Source organism: Dermacentor albipictus, chromosome 6, assembly GCF_038994185.2.
Source record: "Dermacentor albipictus isolate Rhodes 1998 colony chromosome 6, USDA_Dalb.pri_finalv2, whole genome shotgun sequence".
Classification (NCBI taxonomy): Eukaryota; Metazoa; Arthropoda; class Arachnida; order Ixodida; family Ixodidae; genus Dermacentor; species Dermacentor albipictus.
The window spans coordinates 88,894,592-88,914,750 of record NC_091826.1 but is presented as its reverse complement, the minus strand read 5'-3'; the positions used below and the strand labels follow the sequence as shown (position 1 = coordinate 88,914,750).

Sequence of the window (20,159 nt, the reverse complement as noted above, 5' to 3'; positions counted from 1 at the left end):
TTGCGGCATTCAATGATTTCGTGACTTTGCGAAGTGATAATTTCGAAGCACTGCGTTGCAAAAAATTAAACACTGCTGAAATGTTTCGTCTCCAACGTGTATGAATTTGTACCAAACATAAACCTCTCGCAGCTTCCCTTTTTTGCCTCTTGCTGCGTTCTTCTTCCCTGTGACTTGATAATTTAAAATATCAGCAGTAGGACATTGACTTAGTTTGCCCACAATTTTATTTTATCTCATTCGTGCCCCTCCGTAATCATCATTCCACCAGAGCACTCTCCTCTTGCACGAATTACAGTTTGTTCGAAGAATGAGATTTTCAGTGCGTCGATGATAGAAGCGGTAAAATGTGATACAGCATGTTCTACGCTAGAATTACTTATTAGATGCGTCATAAGTAGGTGGATTTTTTGAAACATTTCCAATAAGCCGAGGCTTGTTTCCAGGGAGCGGCAGGCGGATGGGAGCCATGTGTTGCCAAGTTTGGAGTTACTGGAAGGGGTCACTTCCAAATTAATTTTATTTACATGTCATTCTAAGTCAGGGAATAGAGTAGCAGACCCAATCGAGAGGCCTATTGAAGAATAATAATCATTATGAGGATTGTGATCGGCTGATCCCTTTTTATAGAAGAACCACGCACATATGTGCACGAGAAAGTTTTCTAGGAGTCGGCCTGTCCCGTCGCATCGCGAGTCTCCCCACAGCCTGTTGTGAGCGTTAAAATAACCAGCAAGAATGCAGGGTTTCTGACGCTGAATATAGAGTATATGAATATATGTTTCACCGTTGTGATTGGGGGTATATACATATGAAACTCACTGTGACCACTTTTTTTTAAAAATACTTGAGCGCAGCTCTACACGTATTTTCATTTCACGATATATTGAGCCAAAGAATTAGAGAGACATGTAGCAGAGTAGGCATTCGTCGAAAATCTGATCTTTGGGTCAAGCACGTCGGCTTTTGTATATGGCTCGTCGAAGGTTCCGCTGTAATGGCTGGTGTTGCTTGGCTTCTGAAAGTACTGCACAATTCAAGTCGCGCGTAAAGTCAGACTACAAAACAATCGGAAACCATAACAATCGAAACAAGCACGAAGGATACCAAACCAAGCAAACAAAACAAGCATGAGCGAGAGCTTACGCGAGCAGACAATAATACAAAACAAGACCGGCTGAGATGGGTTACGAGTACGCATCGAGCAGTCAGGCAGGACAGCATGAAACCTGTTTCCCGCGTGCATGTCAATGAAGGGGCGGCTCTCATTGGTTTCCGCCATTCGCGGCTTGCGTCTTTCATCTGCCACTCCCCGTTCGCCCTTTCATCTTTCGCTGTTGTGCTCGTTCGCTCGGTTATGGTCCCGCCGTCACTGACGGTCGCCGCAGGAATGGGCATTAAAGTGGGCGTGACACACTGACCCTTCAATTTGCGGGTTTCTGCGAAAAATTCTAGTAGAGGGTCTATTATGACTATACGCCTGTAAAAACTGGGTAAACTGGGCAAACTGGAAAAAGTGAGCCCTTAATTCCAAAATATGAGCTAGAACTCGCCGGCTTTAACATCCGTCATATTACCATGCAAAGTGTGACGTCATGTGCCGCATGGAACCGAGCCATCGTCTGCTACAAAATCAGCCACCACTCCACGTGAGGTCGGAGCATGGCTGCCGTTCGTTGCCGTATATTTGGTTCACATATCGCGCCCCATGCCTGAGACACCGCCGACTACGCGTGAACAAGCGAGTGACGAATCTTTGAGCAGCAGAAGTGGCGATGGCTTCGTACTCGCTGCGCATTTCGACTTTGACCCATCACCACCAGCGCAAGTGAAGAAACGTATCCTTCGAGATTGGCATCAGCCCGGTGGTGCGCGCTAACCTTGGAGGCTATGGACAAAAACGGCGTAGTAAATATGGTCAACATAGATGGCGGCATTGGTCTTGCATGAAATGATGCTGATGCCTTTCCGCGCTCTTGAGTAGTGAAGCTTTATCGCTCGATTTCAACGTATTTCATGCGAGCAGCGCTGCATAGCTAGCCGTTCACGGAAGATGAAGCCTGGCACTACTTCGTACAATGTTACTTGTTCGGCACGTAGATTCCTCGCATGCATTCCATGCATCCATGTCTCTCGAATCAGTACTCAAGAAACCTACAATTTGTTAAGTTGCCGCGCGTTCATCTGTAGTTGCATGCGGCATTTTGAACAAATGCCCGCGCACATGTCTCCGCGGCGCAAGGATTTTGCGCGATGTACGCTTTGGCTGAACTTTTGCTCCAAGATGCCTTATTGCACCCGATATTGGTAGAAGAAAAATAGCAAGGCTGATGTTTGGCCGGGGCACTGCCTCCCGGATGGGTTGGTACGCGAACACGGTTAGCACCGCGTATGGCCGCAGCCTTAGCTTTTTCATTGGTATCCCAAATTCGGCGAGCAGGCGCAAATTGGCGTAGTAACTGTCTGGCGTGAAGTGTACCGAGAAGAAGACAAAATCGTCAGATGAGCGCCAGTCCTCCCTGCCCACGTTCATCTCGCAAGCCTTACGCGTCACGGGCTCCTTGGGGAACCTGAAGAACGATACGGAACACTCCTTGCTCCGTTCGCTCTGGCAGGCCCCAGCACTACACGGGCACCGCTGTGGCATTGTTTCAGCCGCTGCAACTTGAACAACTCCAATTGTAAGCTGGACAAAGCAGATGTTTCTCGCATGCGCGCACAGCTGAAACATGGACTCTTCGCCGCGATACACATGCTCGCTCGGCAAGCATGCAGCTTGTGACGTCACAGCTCGTGAGCGTGCCAGTGTTTCTCTACTGTTATGCCGTTCGAGTGTAATAGGAACAGTAACTTACAAATCACTTGCTGGCTCAAATGCGCTAAAATTTTGCCAACGTGTTCGTAAACGTACAAGGATTATCTCGTACAATATGTATTATCATCGTGAATTGGGTGTCTTGGCCCCTTTAAGTGCTGCGCTCTGAAAGAAGTACCCAACAGACAATGCCTGCGGTCGTCCGATGGGCGACATGTCGACAACCTGCAGACTTCAGGGGCTTTTGCTATACCACCTTTTCGAATGAATGAATGAGTGTTGTTTATTGTCACAAGGGCTAGTTATGGCCGAAGAGCAGCACGCAAGTGTTAGTATACCGCCTTTTAAAAAACAATTGTGCATTGGCGAAGAAAGTTTCGTTGTGTGGGTCTCAGATGTGCCTTTTGAATATGCAGCAACTATAGATTACGCTTTTGTAGGAATTATTTAACATCATCGAGATTGCGGAAACGACCCCTGGTCTTGCGGTTCAATATTTGTGTATTCGTATTGATTTAACATTGCGCTGTTTGTCTAAGAGTAAAATAATTCACCACCGGTTACAATACCTCACCACGCGAAATTTTAGCGCAGCTCTATAGGTGCTTTCTTTCGGGATATATACGCTGGAGCGGACCATACGTGTCGTGCAGCACGTCACAAATGGAGCAAAGAGTGGATCAAGTGCCTCGCTAATTGGGAGATCGCGAGCGGCGCGTGGGCAACGCGAGGGCGCGTTTCACAGCAGCCACCGCAGACAGACCTCTGCCCATGCAGCGCTTTGTTTCCATATATGGTATCGGTGACGTCATCGGTCAACAGACGACGCATGCTACTCTGGCGCCATCTCACAGCCATCGCCGCTTCAGAGCCCGTCTTGCGCGGCACAACACTTTTCCTACTCCTTCGCCATACCCTCCACCTCCGCTTTTCTCTTCGCGCAACCGGTGCTGCCCTTTGTGTTCGCTCTTTCATCCTTGGCTGGCCCGTACGCTCGGTTTCGAGGGACGTGGACGCTGGCGCTGTTAGTCCACAGGGCCCTTGCCGGGCCCCGCGAAGTGGGTTTTTCTTTTTCGGCACGCTCCGGAAAGCTGCGCCCTCCCTCCAGCGTCTGGGACCCCGAAGCGTTTGGCGATATATCCATCACCTCCGATGAGGCGCTGGTCGCTCGTTCATGGTGTACATTCGCGGGTGTTTCGGGTTTCTCTGCCCGAGCCGAGGCACTAGATGTCCTAGAGCCCACAGGCATGGACGACTGCTCGCTCATTTTGCTGAGCGGCGGAATAGTGCTGGCTGATACTTCTGAGGGGGCTGCCGACGTGACTGCCGGCACATTAGGTGAGATGACATTAGATGACATCTCAGTTGTGCTTTGCTGATTAGGCAATGACTCACCCATTTTTTATTACTGTGCAAAGCAATTTTCTTTTTGTATTGGAAAGAAAGTGGAAGATTACATAAATTGACATTCTCATCGGAATGCATTATTTCCTATTGTTTTCTCCACCAACAGTCACGGGGTTTGAGTACCTTAAACTACTGCGCCTTAATTAACAGCAAAGATCGTGGGTTCAACTCCCCCCAATGGTCCTGGGTCCGACCATCAATGGTGGCATCATCAATTTCGGTTGCCATGAAAAATTGGTCCCCCAAAGGTTCATAGTTCGAGTGTCTTAAATAACAATTCCTCTATTAACTCCAATGTCGTGAGTTCGACCATCAATAGTGACAACATCAGTTGATGTGCCATTGAATTTTGGTTCCACCAAAACTAGATGATTCAGCTCTCCCAAGGCCGGGGATTCGTTTGCCTTAACTTCGCCTGAATGCTAAACGCAGTGAGTTGTGATTCCCATCAAATGTCATGGGTCCAAGTGCACCATCTAAATAACGTGCGCATTAATGAACTCTTCCTAAATAACACCATATGTCGCTTTATCGCGTGCCTGAATTGGTCCTAATTAATTGTGCCTTGATTATCAGCGCCTTAGATAACGCGAAAACTCGGTTCGACCATCAGTGATAGCACCATTGGTGCCATAGAATTTTGGTCCCACGAAAGGACGTGGTTTTGACTCCAACCAAAGGTCGTGGATTCGAGTGTTTAATTAACTTTGCCTGATTTAATACCAAGGGATGTGGGTTCGAATCCCAGTAATGGTCATGGGTGGCACGTTCACTTTTGGTGCCGCAACATGGGACGGTAATTTTTTTGGTAACGAGAGACAATTGATGTTTGGATGCACGAGCCACTTATGGTTTTCGCCTTAATAAACTCCTTCATACAGAATCAGATCAAATGGACCACGAGAGCTGAAAGAGTGCGGTGATGACAATATCCCCGCAATGTAGCAAAAAAATGACTGAATAGAGGTTACCGATCGGGGTGCAAGAATTCAAATGCATGCATTTTTATCCCAACTTTCCACTTTAGTTAGAAGGTGTGGGTATCGCTGACGCTCGAGTAGCTTACGAGCCATTGCGTGCTTTCTTTGGAGAAGTTTATAACACGGCATACTATAGCTCACCGCAACATTTGCTCATATAAGTGATTCCGTCTTAAACACACGTTGCATAATCAAACGAAAACGCTTGAAAACGCGTCTTTAGTGCGCAATTTGCAAACTTGATGATCAGGGCTTTTTTGCTGTGCAATACTCACCCTGACATCAATGAAAAGGAGAGTGTGAAGAGCAGTGGCTTGCTCCACGTAGCTACCGAGCGTACGCGCGATTACCGCGCAGAAGTAGACGCTAGAGAGGCATAGGTGGTGCAGATTCGTCAGGCCGACTATCGCCCGGGGCCAAGCGCTCTTCTTCGGCGAATACACCTGCGGTAGCAAGGGAGCGATAAGGGCGTTGATACCGACGGAATGAGCTCTAACGCTCTTGCACAGTTTCTAGTTTCTAGTATGACCCATTCAAAGCTGTACCGTGCCATTTCATACCATGCGCTTAAGCTTCGTACAGTTCAAGGTAGACCAACAGGGCAAGACACAGGGTACACAGATGCAAACGCACGAAGCGCGTAATCTGAACCAATCTGTATCGCCTATATGAATTTTGACATGTGTACTTATCTGTATCGGGCAACCACGTTTCGCCGCCTAACAAATGTAATCGCACAGCATGGGACGCGCCTGCATGTGTGCGAAGTTTCTGGAAAGTTATCGATGCTTCTATCCGCTGTCTTGTCGCCGAACCTTATGTTACCTGATCTCATCACCTGACGCGAATGGTGTAGAACTTTGTGGAAGGCACGCGGGTCCGAACGATTAGTCTGGAACATTGGACGACTGCTCTATAAAAGCCGACGCGCTTGACCCGCTGATCAGTATTTCGACGATCGCCGACTGTGTTCGCTGCTATCGTTGTGCTATAAGCGTACCCTCTTTTGTGGGCACAGGTTCGCCCAATAAAAGTTAGTTTTTGTGTTTCACAGTATTGCTACTGTGTTTTTTGACGTCACGACCACGTGACAATATATAAGGGCACTGGAAAGATAACAAGAGGAGAGGAGCAGAGAATCAAGTCAATGAAAAGGTGAAAAACGAGGCACACAATGTCATCATCCCAAAATGGGGGCTATCATCGACCGGAACGTAACGCAATTTCCTTAGGTGAAAGCAACACCAATGGCGCACTCACGCGTGTGGTACCTTTTCCGTCTATGCGGAAGGCCTCAGATTCTACGCACATGCTCGTCCCGATAAGGCCTCAGTAGTTTGCCTGATTAAATCAGGCCTGACAGCACATTAAAGGTAATGCGGTGCTAGGTGACTGCCAACACCTCCGTTCAATAAGTAGGCATGCTCTCAGTGGTGGTCTTTGTCACACCACCCAGTTTGATTGATGGTATAGCGACCACATGAGGGCGTAATTTTTGTCATGATACGCGCTGCTAGTGGTCAACAAACACTTTTGCGCGTTTTTGTAACGCATGCGCTGTCCACTGTCCTCTCTATTAACTTAATGCCACATAGTGGAAAACGTGTTCTTTGCCGATGCCTGCCTCATCTGCTACCTTCTTTAGGCTCTTTCACATTAGGTGCAAATATGGAATCACAGGAGTGCGCGACTATCAAGCTTTGTAGACGATGTATTCTATGCAGATTTCACAAGGGTTTGGTGTATCTTGGATCAATGTATCTTGCAACCACTTAAAGAACGTTTTCGTTCCTCTCAATGTCGTCATGAGCTGCGATATATATAAGAATGCAAGTATCACGTAGAAAAATAGAGAAGTAGTCGCACAATGGATAGACCTAACCTTAAGGTCACAATCATTGCGAATATAATGGAAAATTAGCCCCATCGCTCTACGCATCTCAAAAGAAAAAAAATCACCGCACGGTGCACCTTTGGGAAATGGATTGAGTTCGAATGGCTCACGCGATACAATTGTGTCCAGAAGGACGATTCTGCGGTGAGCTAAATTAGAGATAAAAATTAGTCGCTAGCAGGATAAATTGAGGGTACAGATCTAATTAGCGCCTATATAGGAGAAAATTACCCTATTGCATCACAGAGTACACTCTTGTGAGTGCAATTTGAGTGAGTACTGAACAATAAAACGACAGTAAAAGACAATAAAGATATAACTAGCTTTAAAAATAAAGTAATTTGAACCACCGTGTGCGTCGACGTTCTGTTCTTTAGCGTCAAGATTTGGTTGCCCCGTTTTTCTCGTTTTGTTTGCTCTTATCGATTTCTGGCTGTTTATTGTCTGTTCAGAGACATTCAGCAATGCCAGATAGCAAACTGTCAGGAAAACCTGCCATTAGTGGTCTGAGCACCCGTGACCCGGATGTTCTGCCGATAGTGCGGTGACAATAAATCAACGAGCCATCCCGAGGACAAGGTTTTGCAATGTCCCTCATGGCCAACTTGGAATGCGCTGATGTATAAGGCAATAAACTCTTCGCATAACAGGAGCATACAGCCAACACACATGGTCATTGGATATAAGCAGTTCTATAGGTCAATCAGCATAAGTTCTTGCACTAGTTGTATTCCTACATGTGGAAACCAAATGCTTGAATTATTAGACCTGTAGAAAACCGAGTGTGCCTATGGTTTGATTGAGAATAAAAACTACAAACTCATCTACACATTTCTGGATTTTCACAGTGCCTGCTAGTGAAAAGCGACCAGGGCAGAGTTTCAATAAACGGGACGCTCTCATGTTAGCATTGGAAGGTGAAAAGACGATATCTAAGTCTTTCGGAGAATGACACCCAATATTGAACCGTTATCTGTCCCGAAAAAACCACATTTATAAGTATCTAAGTTATAACAGAGAAAAGGAACGACGTAACCACAACTTTGATTGCTAGCGTACTCCGACTGCAGGCTTACCTCATTCATTTGACTAGATATTGCGCAAAAAATAGAAACGAAGAATGGCCTTCTTAAAGATTTCTCAAATATTCCCCCTTTTTTTGTAAGAAAGAATGACTCCAACAAAACGCAATTCTCGAATAGACAACTCAGCTAGAATGTGTTCGATGAGGAGGGTGTCATGTCCTCCTCATCGTGTCCTGTCCGCGACAGGGCCGCGAAGTAAGTGCACTGGCGACGCGAACAAGGCTAAGAACATCTGCTAGGAATGACATAGACACATTGTGGATACTCTGGTTACTCACCGGACACCGCAAGTTGAGGAAGGAGGGTTTCAAGTCGAGTAACTTGACACCGACGGCGCTAGTCCTCAGGGCGTGCCAGAGGACTCGCCTTTCGAGCATGACTATAGTCATGTCCAAATTGATGTGTGTCACGCACCTGTACCATAAAAAACATAAGTGGGAGTCGACCCAACTACACGCTGCAATAAACAGTGATGGAAGTGCTGTGGCAATAGAATAGAATAGAATTTATTGATAGGAAAGACAGAGAGGTCGACCGGAGCTAGTGCGCTCTAGCCTGCTACCCTGCACTGTGGAAGAGGGAAGAGAAGTGAAAGTATAGTGGGATGGATGATGATGCAATATTTTGCTGAACAGGTTATGCGAACTCTGTTTTTTTAACACAATAATGTGTGTGATTTTGCAGCACATTACTGCAAGCAAGGTTATTTCATCAACAGCAAAGAGCCAACAGACGCATTACGGCTTCACACGTATAGTCCCTTGTTCGTTCCCGGCAGAGCTTATGTTGAACGAACTTCAAGATATCTTTCTTGGACAGAACGAACGAGCTTCACATCGTAACAGAGCACAGGAGTAGTGAAAGACTGGAGTATTGGAGGCTATTTGGTAATGTTTTGGCGATGCTTGTTCTTTTAGTACGGCCAAAAGATTGCTGCACGATTGCTTTCGCAATATGTCCCTATAATACGCGCCTCACTGCCTTAGCGGCTATGGTGTCGCGCTGTAAGCACGAGACCACAGGATCGAATCACGGCCGCGGCGGCCGCATTTCGATGGGGGCGGAGTGAAAAAAACGCCTGTGTGCCGTGCATTGGGGAACGGTAAAGATCCCTTGGTGGTCAGTATAAAGCGCAGTCCCCCCCCACGGCATGCTTCATAATTAAATCGTGCTTTCGGCACGTAAAATCCCGGAATTAATTCATCGGTCATAAAAACACAGAATGACAGCGAGAGGAAATGGCACTAGCCTACTCGACCTCAGCCGCAGAACTTCATAGGCACTGAGCACGACGGGTGTGTATTTCTGGTAAACCTCACATATCAGCCGCTAAGTGTTCTGGTGCAATACAATTCCCCATGAACATCTCTACATAGCGTTTACTATACCGTGCTTTGGCTGCTGGCTCCAGCCCTTCCATCTCGAGATATTTTAACGGCAACCAATATTTTATTTGCAGTACCATTCGTTTTTTATTTCTTTACACAAACTGGTCTCGCGTGTGTGCCGAGGAATCAAATGTCTTAGTTGAGCCGCGTAAACAATCACGGCGTGCCTTTAGTACGCTACGACGAACAGCACAGCGAGCAACTCGAGTGTGCTAGTTATTATGAGTCTATGCCGGGTTGAGTGCGCACCGGAAAACAAGGACGGGAATAGGAACAAACACAAGCGCTTTTGTCTTCAGAATTCTAGTGGAAATGCCGCGATATGTTTTTTTTTATTTTTCGCTAACCACGAATAGTAATCAGGAACAACAAAAGGAGCTAGACACGTGCGCTCGTCCTCGAGAATTTCGTGCAACTGTTTTTCAACATTAAAAAATTCTGCAGTACTTTGAGGAGGAGAAGCAGTGATGACACGCTTTCAAACCGAGCTCTATAGACAGTTTTCGACTTTTGTCATCTAATCTAGTAGACCCTCACAAGCGAGGTAATTGGCTTAACGGACGCGTCCTTTCCGGAGAAGGAGCCACGGGTTGCGAAGACGAATGCCCACAAACTGAAAGAAAAGCATGGGCACGGTAGTTGTCACGCCAGAGGTAAGCGTAAAAAAGGCAGGCTATAGCCATTCATGGAGTCGGGAAAATATTTCTCGGGCGTTTTACTGACTACCCTTCGCGATATCTCTGACATTCACACTGTTCGGCCGGTGGATTTGGGAGCCTTGCGCTGGGAATTCAACATTATAACGTGGAGGTGACCGAAGCTTACTCACTACGGATGTCAGGAAACTAGATGACAAGGCAGTTGCTGCTTTCATGAAACCTAATTTATTTGCATAAAGACAGATAGCATAATGAAAGAACGGAACTACGCTGGGGCCACTTATACATTTTTTTGAAGCTCCCGAGTAGCCCTTAGTCCCCGAGACGGAAAAAATTCACATTGCTCAACGGATGTGCATCTAGACCGGGTTCTTTTTGTGTCTTAGTGGTAGAGTGGTCATCCATGTCTGGTGAGGCTATAGGGGCGCCATGAAATCCACTCTGGTACGTAAGGTAATCTTTTCTTGTCGGTGGCAGGAAGGCCATCGATTCCCTCAGGGACAGCAAGGGTCATTGCTTCGCCTGCGACAGAAAATCTAGTTGTGTGGTGGGCAATTACCTAGCGGTGGTGCCCGTATACAGCTCATTATCTCCTCTCTGATGAGCGAGGGGGCCGGTAGTATTTTCTTTCAGAGCAACCATAAACCTTTAAAAGTCCGTACACAGGTGCAGTAATTTACGTCAGCGCGACTCATGCCCTACCCGAACACACCAGACATGAGCCACACCGCAAAATGATTGTCGTTGTAGGGACGAGTCCTAACAGCTATGAACGCCTTTTGTGTTGCAGAAATTTGTTTTGGACAGCTGTTAAAAGTGCTTAATATTACGGACATTTTCTTCGCAGCTCTTGTATGCCGAAAAGAAGCTGCCGCCGTATTGGAAGCATTAACTTCGAAAGCGCCAGGTCGAAGACGGTGCAGAAACTCAGCCATAAGAGCACCAGGAAAGCAAAAAAGGGCAGCCAGAAAACGCGTCACAACTGCTGCTCTCAGTAATTAAGTCAATTAAAAAGTGACTGGAGTTTGCTACGTTCTTGATTTTAATAACGGTTTTTTTTTAATATAAAGTAATGATTGTTGGTGGCGGTTCCTATATCGCAAACACGGCCAATTCTGAATGCGTTTTCGCAAGAGCATTCGACTGCTTCTGTTGGGAAGCTGCAAGTAGTACCAGATTTAGTGAGAGCACCACTATAAAGACACCATTATAATTCAAGGGTCATTGAATTGGTAGCAGTTTGGATATGCTCTAAACTCTTTGTGAGTGTGGCTAGTTTTCTCGTATTGTAGAGCTGCAACAATTTTCGAGAACCAGAGGCACCATTACCTTAACTCAATTGCATAAAAACAGCACTCTAAAGTCTAAGTATTATGCCGACTAAGCGCATGACCATAGTAACCCATCCGTAATTATTATTCCTCGGCTCTTATACTGCAGAAACCTCCCCGAACCTTCAGAATGCATTCCGGAAGGAAATTTTATGTCCTCGTCTTCTATGAATGTCGCTTCTTCCTGAGCTTAGGTGAATGCTTTATCTTACGGCCATTTTCGGAGAGCATGCAGAGGCACGAGCGATGGTTTTTGCTACGGCGCACGTACAGTGACGATATGCTTTTTTCGCCTTTGACTGCAGTGATTTATACTACTAAAGCCAACCTGCGGAATCCCACCGGCTCGGAGTGGACAGCTTGTGATGACACGAGCTGCCAATTGGCAACGCAAGTGAGGAATGTTGCGAACTCACGATCTTCGAGATACCCGGGCAGCAGGATTACGTTGAGTATGCAGCCAAGCGTCTTAATTCAGTTTGTAACTAGCTGCGATTCACCCAAGGTGCTCTACAGAGAATTGCTGAAGTTCAGGGATTACGCGAGCGACACGATCCTCGGCGTTGTGACATTCGTGCAACTGACCTTCATCGTTAATTTGTGGCAAAACAACAAAGCGCGTTATGTGCGATGCTGCAATTCGCGACGGGCAGCGGTATGTTCTGCTGCATTGTCCAAGCCGCTTAGGCTACAGACGTAGTATGGGGTTGGGCAAGCACAGCACGCCTCGCACCAATAACACACACCTCACCACACGGCAAATGGAGGCGGCGCTGTTCAGCTCATACTCGACGGACCAGCTTGACATGGCCAACCGAGCGAGAAGGGCAGCTAAGGCCGCTGGACTCCAGGACTGATGAGGGGACCACACACTGCAGAGCGGAGGAACACCCTACCCTCGTGTGCTCTTTTTTTACAAAGCTTTCTCTTTCTCTTGAGACCTTGACCAAAGTACCCATGCGTGCAGAACGTGCTTCTTGAGGCGACTGGATGGTACCACCCCTTTTCGTTTTTGTATGCGAGCTGTTTGTCCATTCTAATCTCTCCATCCGCCTGTCTTGTTCTCCAAGTGTAGGTTAGGAAACTGCATTTGACCAGGACTCTTGACTTGACATCTGTGACTATATTTGCGTATCTATTTTGCACTAGATGCCGGTGCGACTCCCTCAATTCAAGAAAATGTAGCGGTACAATTGCTATAGCTCCCTAAGCATTTTAATACGACACTCCTTCCTGCTAAAGAGCTTATGTTACCCAGAAGGTCAAATAAGATGTATAGCTGGACGAGATGGTGAAACTGGATCTAAAAGTGCAAATGCAACAGCGCGTCATTGTATGCTGTCCATCTGAGCTGTTACACAATGCGCACAAGAAGTTGCGGCGTCATGGCTTCCTTATACACTGCCGGGTGTTTCCTTACTGCTATCGCTGAGGCTGCCGCCGCAGAAACCGTCGCAGCGCTCCTAGTTTGCTCTTTTTGAGCAACGTAATCATAACTAACCTTATTTCTACAAGAGGCCAGAAAAGTTTGCTTCATGTCCTGACGTAAACATATATTCGTGACGCCGTGTCTGGAATTTTGAAGCCATGGAACTACTGCACCAAATTTTAAGCAGTTGTACTGGCTAATCCTACATTTGTACGCAATTGAAGCAGATGGTCGAATTCATGGAACACAAAAAATACGGGCACGCGTGTGTGTGCGTGGGATCATACACTGCGATGCCTTTCCATCTGTCTGTCTTGCTTCAGTAAGCAAAGTTATGAGAAAAGAAATTCACGCAGAACTTCTCTAGGAGTTCTCCAAGCATGCGTAAGCGTTGTGCCACTTGCTCATCTCCACAAAGCCTGTTGCTATTATCGATGTTACGAAGCTTGATCGGGCGAGTACAAACGACAGCGCTACGGTGACACGAACTGCTGCACATAGTGGCGCAAGGTACATTGATGACGCAAGCGAAGTACTGCAGGTGGCGGCGCCGGGTGCGCTAATGATGTCACGATCACTTAAATTGTTTTAGTTCTTTATTTTATATGGGGATAATGCGATCTCGTAGACAAAACATCGCAGCTGTGATACACAAAACGGTCCTTGCATAAAATGCACAAACACGATAAAATAAAAACAGTCGATATGCACTAGTGAATGAATATAAGATTTTGTTAAGTGTCAAAAACAGAAAATTGATGAATAACACAGATGATTTAGAGACAAAGCAGCAAACCCGAAATAACGCCAAAAAGTCAGAACAAGACCAAATAATACTGCACGCCTAACATACCCTAAATGGCACAAGAAAGAAAGCACGCGCTAACGTAAGAAACACTGCTCAAGAAATTACTGCAAACATCTTTAAAATGAAGACATTGAATCCTGGGTTACGTCATCGGCAAGGCTATTCTATTCTACCATAGTTCTAGGGATAAACTAGCACTCAAAGCAGTTATTACGCGGAACTAAAGATGTTATTGCATAAAAGAATGCCGTTGTCTGGTAGCATAGCCTTCGGAGTAAGTGATAATATGTGTGGTATATATGTTCTAATGTCCTTTTACTAGCTTGTAGAAGATCTTTAGTCAACAAACTCGATTTCTGTTGATAACTGAAGCTAATCCACTTCACTCGATGAGTTCAGTAATTGACGTACGCCTATAAGAAATACAAATATATCGCACTACCTTTTTTTTTTCGTATTCTTTCCATATTGCTGATGTTTGTCTTTGTGCACGGGCACCAAATGGGTACTGCGTAGTCAAGCATAGGACATATAGCATAGACTGATATGCAAGGAGACGTACAGCAGGCGTGGGCAAATTTAAAGAGTGTCCTAGGAAAAAAGCTTGAGTAGTGCTTTACTTGTAACCACGTTTATGTGCTTTGTCCAGGAGAGATTATTTGGATCCATAAACCTAGATATTTATATTATCTTACCTATGAAAGAGTAATACCGTTTGCACCGCAGTGAAAGAGCAGTGGCTTTTTCTTATGGGTGGTTTGCATAAAGACGGTTTCTTTTGCAACATTAATAGTCACCTGCCACTTCTCACACCACGATATATATTTTTCGACGTTCTCATTTAACCTGATTTGATCCTCAATTGGACTAACTGTTTCATAAATCCCGAAGTCGTCCCGCATATAGTTTATCACTAATGCTAAAGTCAGTAGTGATGCCATTTATAAAAACCAGAAACAACAGAGGCCCACGCACGGACCCTCGGGGAACACGAGAATCAACACCAACTCGATTTGAGGAAGAGCTGTTTAGGGAAAGATACTGATAGCGGTATGTTTCTCTATCATTATTTCAGTGTCAATCTTTAGCGCCTTATCCTTATACGTGGCGGCTGTCTTGGCACGGCTGTGCGGACCATATTTTGAAAGCGATCTGCAAAGCGGACAGAGCGCCGATTGATGATAGCTTAGCGCTAGGTGTTCCCCCCACATCGTGTTGGACAGAGACGCGCTGACACATATCTTGAAAGCTATCTGCAAAAGGCGTAGGGTGCGGCGTGTGCTGAGAGATTCGTGAGCGCTGTGTTCACGCTGCTTCTCTCGCACTGAAGCGACAGTCAGCACGAAGCAGAGTCGCTCACTGCTGTGGGCTCTATCTTGAAAGCGATTGCCTTACGTGACGGACGGACTGAAGGACTGGTTTCCTGGTTGGGTGGGCACATCAAGTGCTTTCGCATTTAAAACAGCCTAGTGATTACCGATTGCAGTAAAATGCTCGAGGAGGACGTGAAAACCGGGTAACTTCTGCTTTCTCTTAAAGCGTTGGCTTATTTGCGACGTTGCAATCGTTTGTCGCATCAATGCGTGATCCTGATACTTGATGATAATTCCAGGTATGAATAGGGCGAGTGGGTTGTACGGAAGGGAAGGGGGTAAGTAGCGTTGCAAGTTCTCCAGCGAATGAAGTCTGGACATAGGAAAAGGGAGGGGGGGGAGTGACAAGTGGCGACCAATTTTGTCAGTGCCAGGGGACGTGAGTAGTTGCGCAATTTTCTTAGTCCAACCATATCGGGACGCTTTCAACAGGAATGGGGCAGTAATTGCCTGTATAACATTACGGCCAATACATGCTACTACGAGTGCTTATGGCGCATACAACAAATACTAGAATGCTAAAAATAAATCATTATGTTATGGCAATGCAACATAATAGAAGACAACAAAAGTAAAGTTTGCAACCGACGTAGCTGTCCGGCATTATAAAAGATAGGAAATAGGGAAATTTGGTTATCTTGACTAGGTGAAGTCGAGACTCGCTACTTTTATTGAAATGTCGTCACTGGACCATTAAATTCAGGAAAGTTCGCAACCGTACCGTTGAGTGACTTGGGAATGAGTACGTGGGAAACGGAACGTGAAGAGGCACGCGCTTGCCTGGTATCTTATTACGTGACTTTCTTGCTACACGCGTCACAAGCGTCTCCTTGTTTTACCACAAATACCATGAACACTACACGGCAATTCGGCGGACTTCAATAAAGTGAGCTCTTTAAGAGTCATTATCAATGGTTCCCACAGAAATATTTTTTTTTCACCTGTGTTGCCGCAGTAGCAAGTGGATGAGAAACGAGGCAGAAAGCACGTCCCGATGTTTCGGCAGGCTTTCAGGGCCCGGGTACCCCTGCAGCGTAAGCTCGCCCCACATGTGCTCATGGAGTTCGATGCAGTTCCGGGACAGAATGCGGTTCCACACGTCCAAGTCTGACATGATCCAGCAGGGCTTTTCACTTGGCTCCCACGAACAGGAACGTTCGAACCCGACATCATTGCTACCGCCTGGACTTCCATCACCTGCGGCATCGCCGTTCACAGCACTCGCACTGGTAGCTGTAAGCGACGGGCCAGCGGCGATCTGGACTTGGGACTTTACCGTTGGTGACTGCGCTGTTATAAACAGAAAAGTAGACTAGCAGACCGAAAGCAACGAGGACATGAAGCAGTAGTTTTCTTCAACTAAGCAATACTTGAACGGGTAGGTAACTATCGGCACACGGGCGAAAACATTTCTAGCAATCCCGCGTGCGCACAAGAGTCCGTACAGCGCAAAAATGTCAATCGCGTCTACCTACCCATCGAAAACAAGCATTTCTCTGTGAGGTGCAACGACACCCTGCTTACTAAAGGGTCGTCTAAGCGTGCCCTTTTCGCTGTCTCGAAAACTCAGTGTCATGGCGCTATCTACATTTCGCTTAAAGAAAATCGTAAGGCTATGGACTGGCCACAGTAAACTCTCGCGTCTAAGCCAAAGTGCGAAATCTTCATGTGCTACTTGTGGGTAAGGTTTGCATAATCTTATTTTCTCAGCGCTTGCGAAACAGTAAACGACAGACTGAAAAGAGTAAGCACAAGACACGCGCTTTTCTTCTACTACTCATTATTTCTTGATTGCAATGTGGTTAGGTTTTTACTTAACGTTATTTGAACATGCAATTTAGCGCTTATTAAGCATACACGCCCACTGGACCACCGTGGTGAGTCGACGCAATCGTCGCCAAGTCATTCTCACAGATTTTCTTTCGTGTGTAACATAAGTATAATTGAATGGACAACTGGGCTAGCTGGTTTATCTGCGTCTTGAAACTGCAAAAGCACACAAAGACGAGAACCAAGAGGGAATATAAGACAGGACGAGGCGCTTACTCAGAATGGACAAAAAATTATTGAAACGATGCAAATATTTGCGCATGATCTTGCTAAATGATAAGGAATTTAAGTTTCTTGATACTTACACTTTAGGTTTTAACGTTGCCTTTGAAAGCTTTAACCCGTGATCCTTCACACGCGTGCGCAACCCTCCTGCTCCATTTTTGCGTGTACACATTTGTTTTCTTTCAACAAAAATTTTCAGTTGAGTAAGTGCTTCGTCTTGTCTTCTCTGTAAGCGTTCTCGTCTTCTGGGCGTTTTCACAGCTTCAAGATGAAATATAAGTGTGCCTTATGGTTTATGAAAATACCGAAACGTGCCGCCACCAGCGCCGCTGTTTAGTAATACGCCTCGGTTGTCAGGATCAATGACATTTCCCGTAGGTATGATCGTACAAACAGAGCGCCTAGACAGATGTATTGGTCACCACAGTTCACTAGGGGTGGATCTATTGAGATTTTGCGTGCTCTGCCTTCCGCGAAAGATCCTGCAAGCAAAGATCGCGATATCCTGGTGCGGGAAGTGGGTACCGTGAGGCCGGTCATAGAAGAAAATTAGGCAGCCTACGGCAGAGCACAATACGTGTCTGTCTAGTGGATACGGTTGTTGCATGCAGTAAAACTTGACACCGCAAAAATAAAATGTAAATCTCGTTGGCCTCGTTTGACATAATGTGTGCACGGCATCACCGCGTTAAAATCACGAGTGGCCGGAACACATGCGTGCTACTGCCACTCTTAGTAGACAGATATTGAGCCCGGCATCTACGAGCAGGAGGTGCTAGCGCAATATCTCGCCGCCCACTTGACACTTCTTGACAACTGCGATTTACACTGCACGCTTACAAGAAGCGACTTGGCGCAGAAAGGACACGAAACAAAAGGGGGGGGGGGGGTGACAAATGTTAGTGTCCTGCGAATTCGTCAAATCGCTTCATGCAGTCGTGCCGACTTGGCCACTTTCAAGTACCGCAAATATGGGTCTTATGCTAAAATTCTTCTCGAACACGGAGAAAAATGAGCGCAGTCCTTACCATACTTTTCGCTTCGTTTACTAGAAGCACGGGAACGTGATGGTGACGGCGATGACGTCGGACAATGAACGGCCGCTCCGCCACCCAGGCAAAGCCGGAATTCGTTGAATATATCGGTTACATCCTCAAGGCTTGGCTTGCTTCCCCTGCATAGGCTCTGGAGAAAGGCCAAGTAGCCCGAACTGAGGACGCTGACGCCTGCTATCCTCTCAGATGATGCCATGCTTGTGTCGTTAACGAAAACAACCCTGTCCGGCCGAGGACAGGAGACGGAGTGTGTGTCCGTGCTATGCAGAGGCACAAGTCAACGCAGTAAATGTTATTTTCTCGCTAAGCGTTGCGCGCCGTCTGTTGAACGACAGGACGATGTCGCGCTCTACGAAAACCAGCGGCTTTCGCTTTCAAGAAAAACTTATCGCTGTCAGGGCTGAAGAATGGCAGGGGAGGGTAATTTTTTTCTTCTCTAAAGCTTTTACGTCCTTTGTCGGTGACGTAAAAGTTACAGGCGCATCAAGTGAAAACTCTGTCAGATGAAAGGGTAGAAAAAACAATGATAAGCGCCAGAAGGGAGAGGAGGCGGCGAGAGGGACATGGTAAGACATAGTAGCTGGGCGTCACACATTCAGCGGTACTACGTTTTGTTCCTTCGTTTCTTGTAGCGGAATTTCTTGTCCAAACTATTGGAAATAGTTAACAGGAGGCTACAGATAGCGACAAGATTGTACAGTCTATTTCGTGGTTAAATTGCGCGCTCTGCGGTCGAGATGTCAAGAATGCGTCCAATGTTGTACCACACCCTTTTCATCTCTATTAAACAAATTCTCTGAAGCAGTGTCCCCCTGCCTGAAGCCTTTTCCTTCTGGGATATCCCCTTATGCACTTATCCCTGCCCGAAAATATAATTTCCTTTACTAAAAAAAGAACATTATGAGGTTTTACGTGACAAAACCACCATCTGATTATGCAACACGCCGTAGTGGAGTACTCCTGAAGTTTGTATCACCTGCGGTTCTTTAACGTGCACCTAAATATAAGCTCACGGGTGTTTTCGCATTTCAACCCTATGGAAATGCGACGGCCGGGTTTCGATGCCGCAACCTCTTGCTTAGTAGTCCAACACCATAGCCTTTAAGCAACAACGGCGGGTCTCATTTCCTTCATTCCTTTTCACAAGATCACGGCCCAAGCACTCCGTAGAGATGGTTAACCAGCGAATCTAAAACGTGTGGTCCCTGTGTTGATCACAGGGTTAATCACGGTGGTTCATTAAACGACGGCTTGGTAGGCTGCCGGATCCTCGGTACGCAGTTGCTGCTTGCGCGTGGTTCCACGAGCATTATTAAATAATGAATTGCTTGCACGTGGCTGCACGAGAAAACATAATTCTGTTATGCGAAAACTCAAAGAAATCCTTTTTCCAGCGTTTCTACAATTCACAGGCCAGGCGCGGAGTCCGCCTTTTGCGTGCGCCGGTGCGTGGGTGTCTCGGAGGCCACGGAGTGGGGCGCCCGGTTCCTTGCAATACCTCCAGCTGGCGCTCGCCTCCGCCGCGTCGCGGCTCATGCAAGAGGCCGCGTTTCTACGACAATGCCCGCCTTTGCGCATAGCGTTCGCGGACAGCGTTTCCCAGTAAACATTACGGTTACATACGTTCCAGTTGCAGGAGCGCGTGAGAAGCAGTCAGGGATCTTTGAATTCTATCGGGTTCCACTCTTAAAGGCGAAGCGAAAGCGTCCTCCAATTTGTTTTGAGCGCACAGGTTCACCCAATTAGATGCTAGTTTCGTCATTTCCAGTTTTGCTGCTATTTTCACCGTCACTACTACGCGACAATGTGTACATCTCACCTTAACGGAGGTGGCACGCTTATAGTAAAAGAGTACAAGAATAAGTTTCGAGGCCACCGGA

The 20,159-nt window shown here is 46.5% G+C and overlaps 1 protein-coding gene across 3 annotated transcripts in view; it reads right to left on the bottom strand.

The window, feature by feature from the left end:
* LOC139061285 (uncharacterized) overlaps positions 1-18,689 on the bottom strand; it is a 38,550-nt gene extending 19,861 nt beyond the window's left edge. The window contains exons 1-4 of one of the 3 annotated variants that reach the window (XM_070541010.1): positions 18,253-18,689; positions 16,111-16,459; positions 8,460-8,595; positions 5,478-5,645 (exon numbers count right to left, since the gene is read on the bottom strand). In XM_070541010.1, coding sequence (XP_070397111.1) covers positions 5,478-5,645; positions 8,460-8,595; positions 16,111-16,459; positions 18,253-18,475 — 876 coding nt within the window. In that variant the 5' untranslated portion in view covers positions 18,476-18,689. The remainder of the gene's footprint in view (positions 1-5,477; positions 5,646-8,459; positions 8,596-16,110; positions 16,460-18,252) is intronic. The other 2 variants (XM_070541012.1, XM_070541011.1) reach the window with 2 other exon arrangements.
* Between the last annotated feature and the right edge of the window lie 1,470 nt (positions 18,690-20,159).